The 13504-nt window shown below is 40.1% G+C and overlaps 1 protein-coding gene across 1 annotated transcript in view; it reads left to right on the top strand.

The window, feature by feature from the left end:
• Positions 1–13504, top strand: part of DNAH6 (dynein axonemal heavy chain 6) — a 223692-nt gene that overhangs the window by 41801 nt on the left and 168387 nt on the right. Inside the window, exons 5-10 of the mRNA XM_036335492.1 lie at positions 810–944; positions 1032–1143; positions 2304–2421; positions 4597–4765; positions 6985–7101; positions 13070–13270. Coding sequence (XP_036191385.1) covers positions 810–944; positions 1032–1143; positions 2304–2421; positions 4597–4765; positions 6985–7101; positions 13070–13270 — 852 coding nt within the window. The remainder of the gene's footprint in view (positions 1–809; positions 945–1031; positions 1144–2303; positions 2422–4596; positions 4766–6984; positions 7102–13069; positions 13271–13504) is intronic.

The raw sequence follows: 13504 nt of genomic DNA, 5'->3' as shown, positions 1-13504 counted from the left end.
CTGATTTATGACGTTGGCATAGAGAACGAATAAGTTAAGATCATGTGGCTGAATTTCACAAATGCTTTCCTTCTCCCAGCTCACATTGCAAGACAGGTTTTTAACAGTGACTGAACGTTCTTTGTAGCAACTTTTTACCCACTGGAAACTTAAAGTTAAATTTGTCCTTGTTCTCTGTCACAAACTCTTAGATCAGGTGACAGGCCCCTCCGTTATCATGGTGACCAGACATTGCAAAGTCTTCAAGGTAACGCAAAGAATCGTTTAGTCGGCATTGGCCAAACCAGGTGAAATGTAAGATTTACAGTCCTTTCCTGGCCGTTGTGGCTTGGTTGGGTGTTGTCCTCTACACCGAGGGTTGCTGGTTTGATTCCCGGGTGGAGGCATATACTCAGGTTGAAGTCTCGGTCCCTGGTAGGGGACATGTGGGAGGCAGCCGATGAGGGTTTGGCTTTCCCATGGATGTTTTTCTCTCTTTCTCCCTTCCTCTCACTCTAAAAATCAATAAACTAAAAAAAAAGAAAAGAAAAAAAGATTTACAGAGTCCTCTGTAACTTGACCTCACTTTCATAGCTAAAAAGACATGTATTCCAAAGTTAAGGAAGGGAATTCAGACCAATTAAATTTGTTAATTCAAAGAATACTTTTAGAACAAAATTTCAAAAGTGTTCCCTTTAACATATGCAAGAATAGCTAAAATTAACATATAGAGTTATTTTCCTTAACAGCCATTCTTGCTTTCTAAATATCTTTATACTTTAAAAATGCTTTTTAAAACGAAATAATGATATATTTTTATTTTCATTCAGTTTTTGCGACCAGCTCTTCTTAAAATAAATGACATGTGTTACCAATTGAGTTTTATGGGGCTTTGTTATATTGAAAGAGGTCGCACCTACACCCTGCAAGAATTTCAGTGTACACAAGTCACACAACTGAAAGAGGTAAAGACTTTTGTCTGTAAGTTTCAAGATCTTTTTTCTATTATTGCTACTTTGGTACCACTAATTATACATATCGTTAATGTTTAGGTGACGGATCACCTGGAATATTTTCGAAATGAGGCCAAAGAAGTGGTCAGGAAGGCTTGTCGTACTGCTCTGCGCGCTATAGGATTCACTCCTGATGACTGTGATGAGGAAGGTAGGGAGAGGAGAGAGCTTTAACAGATCAGAAGTGGTGGCTTTCTGAAATAGTAACTCTTGCCCATCCTGTGTTGCTCAGTGTTTCAGCATCAACCCATGAACCGGGAGGTCACAGTTCCTTTCCCAGTCAGGGCACATGCCCGGGTGGCGGGCTCCATTCCCAGTAGGGGGTGTGCAGGAGGCAGCCAATCAATGATTCTCTATCAATATTGATGTTTCTCTCTCTCCATCTCTCAAAAATCATTAAAAACATATTTTTAAAATAGTAACTCTTGCCCTAGCCAGTTTGGCTGAGTGGATAGAGCATCGGCCTGTGGATCAAAGGATCCCGGGTTCGATTCCGGTCAAGGGCATTTACCTCAGTTGCAGGCTCCTCCCAGGCCTGGGCCCTGGTCAGGGCACGTGCAGGAGGCAACCAATTGATGTGTTTCTCTCATATCGATATTTCTCTCTCTTTCTTTCTCTCTTCCACTCTCTCTAAAAATCAATGGAAAAATATCCTCAAGTGAGGATTTAAAAATAAATAAATAATAAAAGAGTAACTCTTTTTTACCACTTTTCTTAAGTTTAAATAATGATTTATTTTCAGTTCCTCCAAATTTGCAAGTAGATTATGAATTCAAAATATATTGTGGAGGGGGGCGGGGGGACCAGTAAATAGTGCATTTTCCTTGCATGACCCTTGTTTGTATATATATATAGTATTTCTAAACTGTTACGGAACCTTTATTCACAAGCATTTTATGGTGGACTCTGTGCTTAAAGATATGTCTAACCTACTAGTACAGACAATAGGTTTGTTAAAATTAAGGGATTGGCTGGATCTCAGGGTTGCCCTCTAGAAGATAATTAAAATGCAGTTGGGGGAAAAGGGTGAAAGTATCACTGGAAAAGAGATAGTACACAGGTCAAATCTTGTTAAAGAGAATGTGAATAAACTGTCTACAGTCTTTTCTTGAGTTGAAATCCTTTTATGTGAAATTCTTTTGGATGATTGGACTGTTTTCTGGAGTTTGAATGATCTCACGAACCAAAGCATTTTTTTTGTGTGTGTGTGTGTTTTTTTCAATTTTGCTTGTCTTTTAATCCGCGTTGAGGGGGGAAAAAATGGAACTTTTACATAAGAATTCTTGTTGTTGTGTCTTCTGCTGTTCTTAGATGATAAGAAATCATCAGTGGCTGGTGCTCTCATTGAGTTGCCTACTTATGTAAACTCTGAGAACATGAAATACACGCAGCAGGCCAGGAAAAGACGTTATTGCAGGAGGCTGACTTGGTAAGTGATTATTCTTTCTTTTAAGAAAAATTAGGGCATCTGTCATTCTCAATTTTATTCAAAGTTAAAGCCTTTATCCCAGGATTCACTAATAGTGATGAGATATTTAGAGGCTATGGTAACCTGAAGGCAGTCCCAGAAGCCTGCCCCTCCACCTGCCCCCTAGCAAAGCAGCCGCTGGGAGGGGCAAGCTGGTAGAGAGTGGGGGGCATGTCCAAGGCCGAGGGCTCCTCTTTGATCTCTAAGGCTTTGTTCCCCCCTAACCCAGCCTGGGATTTGGTGCTGGCTATGGTAAGAAGCCAGGCACGCAAGAGATTTGAACATAGCTATATTGCCACATAAAGTTCCACACTTTCCCGAAAAAAGGTTTTGCAACTGGGAGACAAGACATCCAGGGTCTCACCAGGGCACTCGCCCTTATTAGGTTTTCGCTCTGCCATTGTTTGCCAACTGGATCTTAACATTGTTCCAGAGTTTGGAGTTCACGCCTTTCTAAAACTTCATTACTACAAATAACTCTTGCAAACAGTCACCAAGCATTATCTGATACTATAGACTGATTATTTACTAGTTATTATTATTACTAGATTATTTACTGATTATTTACTGATTATTAGTTACTCAGTGCTCACTAATTTAGTCCAACTTTTACAACCACCCTATATAATAAAAGCCTAATATGCTAAGTGTCCAGTCATCCAGTTGGCCGTTCAACCAATCAAAGTGTAATATGCTAATGATATGCCAAGGCCGCTCAACTGCTTGCTATGATGTGCACTGACCACCAGGGGGCAGACAGTCGACTGGTTGACCAGTCGCTATGACGTGCACTGACCACTAGGGGGCAGATGCTCCAACCAGTAGGTTAGCTTGCTGTTGGGGTCTGGCCCATCGGGACTAAACAAGACAAGCTGGACATGCCCTGGAGCCCTCCCACGGCCCCTCCCCGGCCCTGATTGTGTACTAGTGGGGTCCTTTGGCCTGGCCTGTGCCCTTTCGCAATCTGGGACCCCTTGGGGGATGTCAGAGAGCCAGTTTCAGCCCAACAGCAGAACGACCAGTCACTAGGATGCTCACTGACCACCAGGGGGCAGACACTCAATGCAGGAGTTGCCCCCTGGTGCTCAGTGAGCTCCCACAGGGGGAGTGCTGCTCAGCCAGAAGCCTTCAGCACTAAGGATGTCCAACTGATGGACATCCTCCGAGAGCTCCCGAACTGTGAGAGGGTGCAGGCTGGACTGAGGGACACCTTCCCCCCACCTGCGAGTGCATGAATTTCATGCACCGGGTCTCTAGTCTATTTAATAAATATTAATGGTGCATCAGTTATATGTGAGATAATATGATAATGTTGTCTGTGTCACTGAAGTCAGTGGAGCAGTCCCTGAGGCCATCATCACAGGCCTCCAGGCACTAGAGGCCCCTTGGGCTCCAATTAAGCAGAATAAAAAGTTACTCTAAATGCCTTGCTGACTCAGCCTACATTCTAAGCCAGAGGTGGGCAAACTTTTTGACTGGAGGGCCACAATGGGTTCTTAAACTGGACGGGGGGGGGGGGGGGGGGGGGAACAAAAGCATGGATGGAGTGTTTGTGTGAACTAATATAAATTCAAAGTAAACATCATTACATAAAAGGGTACGGTCTTTTTTTTTTTTTTAGTTTTATTCATTTCAAATGGGCCGGATCTGGCCCATGGGCCATAGTTTGCCCACAGCTGTTCTAAGCACTCAAGTAATGAAACAAAATTTGCATCTTTGGGTTAGCAATTGCCATTAAGCAACATTTATCCATAGTGAAGATTTCACACTTTACCTTTAGAATGTAAGTTAAAGATGTTGTATATTTACTGATTTCTTCTCTAAGGCATTAAAAAAAAATCTTATGGCCCTTTTGGCTAGATGAGCTAGGTGCTTTTCCAGTAACAACTGTATTGCTCATTAATATTCTATTGAATAGTTAGAACACCTAGCTAAATTGATGCAATACTTTTGAATATGATTGTGTTTTAAAATGAAGAGTGTCCAAGAAAAACTCTTCTGAACAGCAAATCTTTGATATTGTAATAAAAAATGGGCACAGAGAAATTATATTTTAAAATTTAAATACTTTAGAGTCACTTTCAAAGATATGTAGTGAATATAGAAAACTGAAGCTGCATTTTTTTTCTTTTCAAGCTTTATTCGTCTAAATGATTACCTAATTGAGAACACAATGCACGTCTTAACAGTAAATTCTGTTAACAGTCTTTTAAATCATCTCACTGACAAACTAAAACGAACACCCTCAGCAGACATCATTCAGAAATGGATTACTGAGGAGAAACCTGAAGTCACTGATAAGAAGGTATATCCAGACAAAATTGAGAAAATCCACCGGTCCGCATTTATGGAGTGCTTACTATGTATTATGGATTATGCTATTTTCTGTGTCTTGGAAAAATGGGAGAAATGCTGCAAGGATTGCTTAGTATAACCAGAGCCTACTATACACATATGAAATGGCAGAATGAAAATCAGCATATCAACAAATATCTTAACAGAGAAAGCACTCACTGTGCTGAGTGTTCCTCTTTCTCCGACAGGAATTTGCTAAAAGTTATTCATGTGTTCGTTCAACAGAGATTCCTTAAATACCTACTGTGTACCAATCCCTGCTCTGGGTGTTGTGTATATGGTGATGAAAAGCATAGACAGGATTCTCGCTCCCAAGAAACTTATAGTTTGGGGCCATCATGGGCATGAACTGGCCGAGAGGTGGTATAAATGGAAGAAATGAGAAGAAGCACACCATGAAGCAAACCTTTGTGCTTTGAGTGGATACCTTCTTGGGAGGAAGTTGATCTTAGAGCCAGAGTTTGAGATGAAATAGTACAGATGCTTTCGGTGTATTCTAGCATAGCTGAGAGAGAACTCATATTATCTCATACCACATTTCCCAACTCCATCCTGCATAACAGCTTCATGCCAGATACCTAATAATGTTGCAAAACATGCTTTCCTAGTTTCTTCAAGCTTCCTACCTCCAAGTCTCAACTTCCTCTCCAGGAAACTCAACTGTGCAGTTTCAAGGACTGATATTCTTTGCTGTAGTTTCCCTTTTTCTCCAAAAGTTGTATGTTCATTGCATACTCCTTTTCATGACTTCCTGTTCTCAATTCCTCTCTTTTTTCTAAATACTGTTACATCTTAAAAGTAATATTCATTTTTTTTGTAATTGTAAAAGTAATTTATGCCATGCAGAAAATTTGAAAAACACAAAGATGTACAAAGAAGAGCATCCTTTGCTATCCAAAGATAACTATTTCCAAGGGGGAAAATAAGGTATCATACTTTACTCACTGCTTAATCACCTGTTTTTTTCCACTTAGCAATGTTTTGTGAAAAATCTCCCCAAGTTGATATATATTTTTCATATAATATTCTCATGTAGAAATATACTATATACTAATATCTTGTAAATATTAGTAAAAAATCTTCTAGTATTGATCACTGTCTCGCTACAAATAATGTTGCAAAGAACATCCTTGTCTATACGTGTTTCAGACACCTGATTTTTCCCCTTAGAAGAAAGTCCTAGCTGTGGAATTGTTGGGTCAGAAATATGCTCACTTGTTAAGGCTTTGATACTAATGAATAACTCTCCAGAAAATTTTGTGTCAATTTACAAACTTCCTAGCAGTATTTGAGAATGAGCATTACCCATGTGCACACTAGATTGTATCATTCATTTTCATCTTTGTTAATCTGATGGATGTAAAGGAGTATATCACTGCTTTCAAATGTTATATTCCTTTAATTGCTACCCCAGTGCAGGGATTAGAGCATAGGAATGATGATCAGAAAGACCTGGGTCTGCTACTTACTAAGCAATGTGTCTTTCTCCAGATTCTGTTTTCTCAGGGGAGTAACAATGATACCTGCTACATATGATTGGTATGGGATTTACATGAATACTTAGCATTTCCTGACACACAGTAAATGCTCAATAAATCTTATTACTGAATAAATTATCTTCAGGAAGAGAAGTTGGAGGTTGATTGATCATTTGTACTAGTACATTACTATTTATGTATTAATTATATAATACTAGAGGCCCGATGCACGAAATTTGTGCAAGGGGCTTGGCCCTTGCAGCCCTGGCCGGCCCTTGCAGCCCCTCACAGCCTCAGGAGGTCATCCGGACGGTCATTCTATTGTTCGGTCAAATTAGCATATTAGCTCTTTATTATATAAGATTAGTATATATTTCTACTGAGTATATCAAGTAGATTTCTATTTAAATATTACTAATCTTCTATCTGCTATACACATTTTTCAGTTCCTTATTTACCTTTCCATCTTGTTGATAGTATTTTTTCAAGGAGTTTTACAGTGCTGTCTAGTTTTTCAATATCAGCCTTTATGTTTTAATTTCTGTGGTAATATTCTTTGAAAGACATGCCAACATTGTAAAATCAGCTAATTGTATAAGCTTAAGTTTTCGTGCCTCTTGTAATAGACAAGTTGTCTGCCTTACACCTTGGTACTTGTATCTCTGTAACACTGCGCATGTGTTCGTTTCAGGTGGCTCCTGGGTTGGAAAAGCTGGAAGAAGATGACTCACTCATCCCCATGTTCCTCACAGAACTGATCTTGACAGTGGAGTCACTACTGTTTGCACCTTCTCTGGAAGACTTTCTGGTGTGTGTTTATATAGATCACATCATCTAAAAGTTTAACACTTTTTCCTTAACTTGAGACAGATTAGAAGTTCGGTAGGGACATCATCAAGAGAACCTACAAGTTCTAAACAAAATTTAGAATTCATTATAGGCATCACTCAAGAGGAGTTCAAGAAATCACTCTGTTGCAAGTACCATTTTTGAAATCGTTCAAAGCATGCTGCATCTGAGAAAAAATTTTGCTATTTCAGTTCTCAATGGCTGTGAAATAAGTTACCACCAGTTTGGCAGCTTTTTTAAAAAGCAAGCATTTGCTATCACACAGTTCCTGTGTTCATGGGTCTGGGCACTGCTTTGCTTCTACTCTGTCTCAGGACCTCCCCGGGCTGCCATTGGCTGGGATGAGGCCTCCTCAGAGGTTAGACCAGAAGGAGATCCACTTCCAAGCTCCCTCAGGTGGTTAGAAAAATTCATCTCTATGCAGCTGTGGGACTGAGGTCCCGTTTTTCTTGAGGGACGTCAGCTGGGAACCACTTTAGGTCCTAGAAACCTCGAGTAGTTTCTTGCCCCGTGGCAAACTCTGTAAGCAGTTTACAATATGGGTCTTTGCTTCGTCCAGACTGGCTGAGAAATCTCCTTCAGGAAGGGCCCAATCACCCTTTTAAGGGTTTTCATTTGATTCAGTCAGATCTACGCAGCATGGTCACCTTCTGATTAACTCAAAGGCAACAGAATTGGGATCTTAATTACATCTGCAAAATCCCTTCAAATTTCCATACAATGTAATCTAATCAATGGAGGGGCAGCCCATCAGATGCACAGGTCCCTCCCAAACTCACGAGAGGAGCATTCAGGGCATGTACACCAGTCGGAGGGAACCTTGGGAGCCACCTTGGACCTCTGCCTTCCAACTTTTGTACATGTGGAAATTAGTAAACCAGTAAGAATCTATATTTTCTGTCCTTAGCGGGTATACTGGGGCGCAGAAACACTAGTTATCAGGCTCTCCAGAGATTCCGATCTTCACTTTGCAATTAGTAAGCTCTTTGCCCTTGGGAAATCACGTGCCTCTTTAGGGTTCAGTTTATGCATCTGTAAGATGAGAAGGCAGATGAGTTTTCAGGTTGCTTCCAAGACCAGCAGACTGTGATTCTGTCATTTATCAGATGGGCCATTGCAGGATATTTACAGGGACAAGCAGACTGCTGAGGGTCCTGTGGTTGGGCCTTGCTCAAGAGTTCCCACACAGAGAGGCACTGGGCTCTCATGTCTCTCTGGCCAGAAGATTCGTGACCTTCACATGGAAGGCAAATGCCCTTGGGCAGCAGATGGCACAAGGAAGGTCTCTCCAACAGCAGCTGGCTGATCTCCCTTAGCCTCAAGTGACAGGCCTTGGAAAACCTTGACACTCTCCTTATTTCTTTTTTATTTTTATTTTATTTTTTCAATCTTTATTGTTGAGATTATTACAGAGGTCCCTCTTTTCCCCCCCAATAGCTCCCCTCCACCCAGTTCCCACCCCAACCCAGGCCCTCACCACCCTATTGTCTGTGTCCATAGGTAATGCATGCATGCATATAAGATCTTCGTCTAATCTCTTCCCACACCTCCCCACACCCCTTCCCTCTGAGAATCGTCAGTCTGTTCCATTTCCATGCCCCTGATTCTATTCCATTCACCAGTTTATTCTGTTCATCATATTTTTTATTCATTTGATTTTTAGATTCACTTGTTGATAGATATGTATTTGTTGTCACTTTGTTGTTCATAATCTTTTTTTTATCTTTACCTTTTTCTTCTTCTTCCTCTTCTTAAATAATACCCTTCAGCATTTCATATAATACTGGTTTGGTGGTGATGAAGTCTTTTAGCTTTATCTTGTCTGTGTAACTCTTTATCTGACCTTCAATTCTAAATGATAGTTTTGCTGGGTAGAGTAAACTTGGTTATAGGTTCTTGCTATTCATCACTTTGAATATTTCTTGCCACCCCTTCTGGCCTGCATAGTTTCTGTTGAGAAATCAGCGGACAGTTGTATGGGCACTTCCTTATAGGTAACTAACTGTTTTTCTCTTGCTGCTTTTAAGATTCTCTCTTTGTCTTTTGCCTTTGGCATTTTAATTATGATGTGTCTTGGTGTGGTCATCTTTGGATTCCTCTTGTTTGGGCTTCTCTGTGCTTCCTGGACTTGTAAGTCTATTTCTTTCACCAGGTAAGGGAAGTTTTCTGTCATTATTTCTTCAAATAGGTTTCAATATCTTGCTCTCTCTCTTCTTCTGGCACCCCTATAATTCAGATGTTGGTATGCTTGAAGTTGTCCCAGAGGCTCCTTACACTATCCCCCTATTTTTGGATTAATTTTTCTTTTTGTTCTTCTGGTTGGGTGTTTTTTGTTTCCTTGTATTTCAAATCATTGACTTGATTCCCAGAATCCTCTAGTCTACTGTTGAATCCCTGTATATTATTCTTAATTTCAGTCAGTGTATGCTTAATTTCTGACTGGTCCTTTTCCATTTTTTCACCATGCTCACTAAGATCCTTGAAGGTCTCACTAAGTTCCTTGGAGGTTTCTAGAAGATTCTTGAGTAACCTTATAACTGTGGTTTTGAATTCTATATCCAATAGTTTTCTTTCTTCCATTTCTTTTATTTGTGACATGTTTCTTTGTCTCTGCATTTTGGCTGCTTCCCTGTGTTTGTTTCTATTTATTGGATAGCTGCTAAGTCTCCTTGAGCTGATAGAGTGGCCTCGTGTAGTAAGTGTCCTATAAGACCCAGTGGCTCAGCCTCCCCAATCACCTGAAGTGGACACTCTTGGTGTACCTCTTTTTGGGCTGTGTGCACAGTTTTGTTGTAATTGAGCCTTGATTGCTCTTGGTGTCACTGGGAAGAATTGACCTCCAGGCCAATTGGCTGTGGGGACCAGCTGCTACTACAGTGGTAGAGCTGCTGTGCAGGAGACTCCCTTATGAGGCAGGACTTGCTTCAGTGGGGCTTTGGTGCTCACTGAGTCTTCCCCTTGAGTATGTCACATATGGATGTGAAGAGCTGTAATCTGATATGGTCTCACACTGACCACTGGGTACACTGGCTCTTGGGTCTCCGGGAGGTATAAAGTCAGCCACTGCCTGGGGCCATGCAGCAGGAGCTATAGAGAGATATGCAGATTCCTCCTCTTTGTATCAGGTTTAGAAGTGCCCAGATGAGGCCCAGGTATGAAGCATGGCAGGCTGGTACTGGTGCTGGCCTTGGGCCTTCTATTGATTGCTTTGGGGCTCCCTGATCCAACTGCAGCTTGTTTGACAGGTTTTAGGCTGAGAAAGGACAGGCCATTCATATGCAAAAGCCGCTGTGTACAGCTTGGGTGGGGCTGTAAATTCGGTGGGGCGGGGTCTCAGGGAATCACTAGGGCGGAGCAAACAGAAATGATTGCCAGTCAGCCCTACACCAGGGAGGTCCCAGCACAGGAACAATGACCTCTGTGAGCACTTCTGTCTGGAAGAAAGCTGCCCCCGAGTTCCTGCCCAAGTGCCAGATAGTCCAGTTTCTCCCCATATGTGTCTGAGTCCCTCAGAGCCTCGCCGGGCACTGGAGGTCAGAGCAAGCGGGAGCTTGTAAGTTCAGTTCGTGGTGCTGGCCTTTTAAGAGGAGCAGCTGGGTCACTCAGCCCCAATCTGGTGCTGGACCAGCCTGTTCCGTGCCTCTGCACCTCCTACCAGTCTCAATGCACTTTCTTCTTTACCTCTCTAGTAGTAGTACTTCCACTCAGCCAGCTTTCCCATGGTTCTGGATGATAGTTGTTGTGTATTTTAGTTGTAATTTTGATATGGTTGTGGGAGGCAGCAAGTATAGGCCTTTACCTATGCCACCATCTTGGTTTTTTCCTTTTTTATTTTTATTTTTTAGAAATATACTCTTTATTTCTCTTTGGCCCACATGGGTATTTTTAATTCCTACACCTAAAGTTGTAGGCCATGCTATGGACATAATCCCGTGTTCACACCACACATAGGATTTTACTTTGTGTAACCCCAAACTAGCCAATAGTCGTATAAACAGGACTATCACTCATGAATTTTCTAAATTATCTTATTATCATTTTCGTCATTAGTCTTAATGTGCACCCCCATCTAGTTTCCCAAACACAGGCAGAGCTTAGTCTAAAGGAAAATTATATACCTAAGTCTTCACATCTAACATTGTTCTTGCTTGAGTTATCTATGGCTTTCTATATTCCGATATTTTTCAATTATTTTTCTTCCTGTTGTGTTTGACTATATAGTGCTTCCAACTCTGTCTGGAAATAGACTTCACACTTTTCTATAATTTCTCTTGTTTTTTTTTTGTTGCTTTTTTCTTTCAGTCCTCTTTCTTAGAGCCTTTTTTTTTTTTGTCTGACCTTTGATTGTTTCTGTCCTGAAAAGCTTCCTCTTCTTCACATGCTATGTATTCTCTGTGCGGATGCCTATTGTTCTAACTACCACTTCTAGAATGGAGATTTATAAATATATGTATTTCCAGCCAGTACTTTTCTTCCAGACTGAGATCTGGAAATCTCCACAGTTAACTCCAGCTCACCAAAATAAATTGAACTTATAACTTCTTCCAAAACTTGCTCCTTCTTACATGAAAGGCATTACCCAGATGCTCAAGTCAGCAATGGGAAATCTTCTTAGTTTCCCTCTTACCTCTTTGAGATCAACTTACTGAATCCTGTGTGTTCATCATTACTTGAAGTCCCTCTCAGTGGGAACTTCATCATCTCTCACCTGGCCTGCGTTAATAGTCTGTTCTGATCTCCCTGTCTCTCTTCCTTCGAATGCATTTTCTACATTGCTGACAGTAAGATTATTTTATAGGCACATTTGATCATGTCACTTAATATTAAAATTTCTCCATGCCTATGATAGCATTTTTCAAAGGATGCTCTGTAAGGTGTTGATAGGCATCCTAGGAGAAAGGCGGTTGTGATATGCATCAGAATATTTAAAATCCTATTCCCCAGATCCAGAGGAGAATCCTGTTTAACCCAAGATTTCTTCCAAAATATACTTGGGAGCTTGGCTCCAGGGCATGTCCAGCCTATCTCACCCAGTCCCACCCCACCAGCCACCTTCTAATTAATTTCCTTTCAATGTGCACAAATCTGTACACCAGGCCTCTAGTAAATTAATAAATGCTCATTGAAGTGAATTTGACAAACACAAAAATATTATTAAAATCATCTATAATTTCATGTGTCAGAAATAGGAATAACCCTTTAACATTTTTATATTTTCCCCACTTTTGTTTCACTGATATACCAACACACCTAACTAACCATGAAATTTTATAAATACATTTTTAAATGGAATATTACATATCCATTTTTATCTTGCTCTCTCTTTTTTAAACTTAACATTTATCATAAGTTTTTCCCCATATCATTGATTAATCTTTGGAGACACCATGTTGAAGGGGTTTCTAATTTTCCATTGTATAAATTTATTACAGTCTAACTATACTCCTGTTTTTAAACACGTAGGTATTTCTTTAATAAGTTTTTATTGTAAGTAATACTGCAGTGAGTATCCTTGCACATGAATCTTTATTTACATTCTATTTTTTCTCTTAGGATAGATTTTTATAATGGAAATTACTACTCAAAAGAATATAAACTTTTAACCCACCTTTTAAACTTTCTCTGATTCTCTTTGGCATACTCTGACCTGCCTTCCCTATGACTTTTCTGTGTTTTGTTCATATTTCAAATATAGAATTCATCATATGTGTTATAATTTTTATCCACTTCTCTCTCAATTAGAAAATATATTTCCTGAAGGCAGTGGCTGTGTCTTCTGATTTCTCATATACTTAGAATCAACGTAGTATCTGCCATGGTTTAATTAGCTATTCTTACTTATTTTAGCATTTCAGAAAATTCAAAATAATTCATAAATATAACCATGTATGTGTTTACATTTGTGTTTCTTCTTTTCTCTCTAACAGCATGGTATTTCAGGTGCAATTAATCAGTTTCAGAGCACCGTGTTATCAGTTCCTAATCTCGTGCCTGACACATATTTTGATGCTTTCACCAGACCTTATATTAACAACAAACTTGAAGAAAAAACTTGTGGACTTGGCCCCAGCTTGTCATCAGTATTTGATGATGATAAGAATTTTCACACAATTATCTTTCAAATAAAGGTATATTTACTTTTACTGAAACTAATATTTAAGAAATTGAGCAATATATTTTCTTCCTTTCTTATCTTTGAATTGAATGCTATTTAATCTCTAAATGCTAAACTGTTTTTTTTATAAAGTCTTAGTTGGCCCTAGCCAGTTTGCTCAGTGGATAGAATGTCAGCCTGTGGATCAAAGGGTCCTGGGTTCAATTCTGGTCAAGGGCACTGCTGTACTTTGGTTGCAGGCTCCTCC

The sequence above is a fragment of the Myotis myotis genome, unplaced genomic scaffold, assembly GCF_014108235.1.
Source record: "Myotis myotis isolate mMyoMyo1 unplaced genomic scaffold, mMyoMyo1.p scaffold_m19_p_14, whole genome shotgun sequence".
Lineage (NCBI taxonomy): Eukaryota > Metazoa > Chordata > Mammalia > Chiroptera > Vespertilionidae > Myotis > Myotis myotis.
This window is presented reverse-complemented; position numbering and strand designations above follow the sequence as displayed.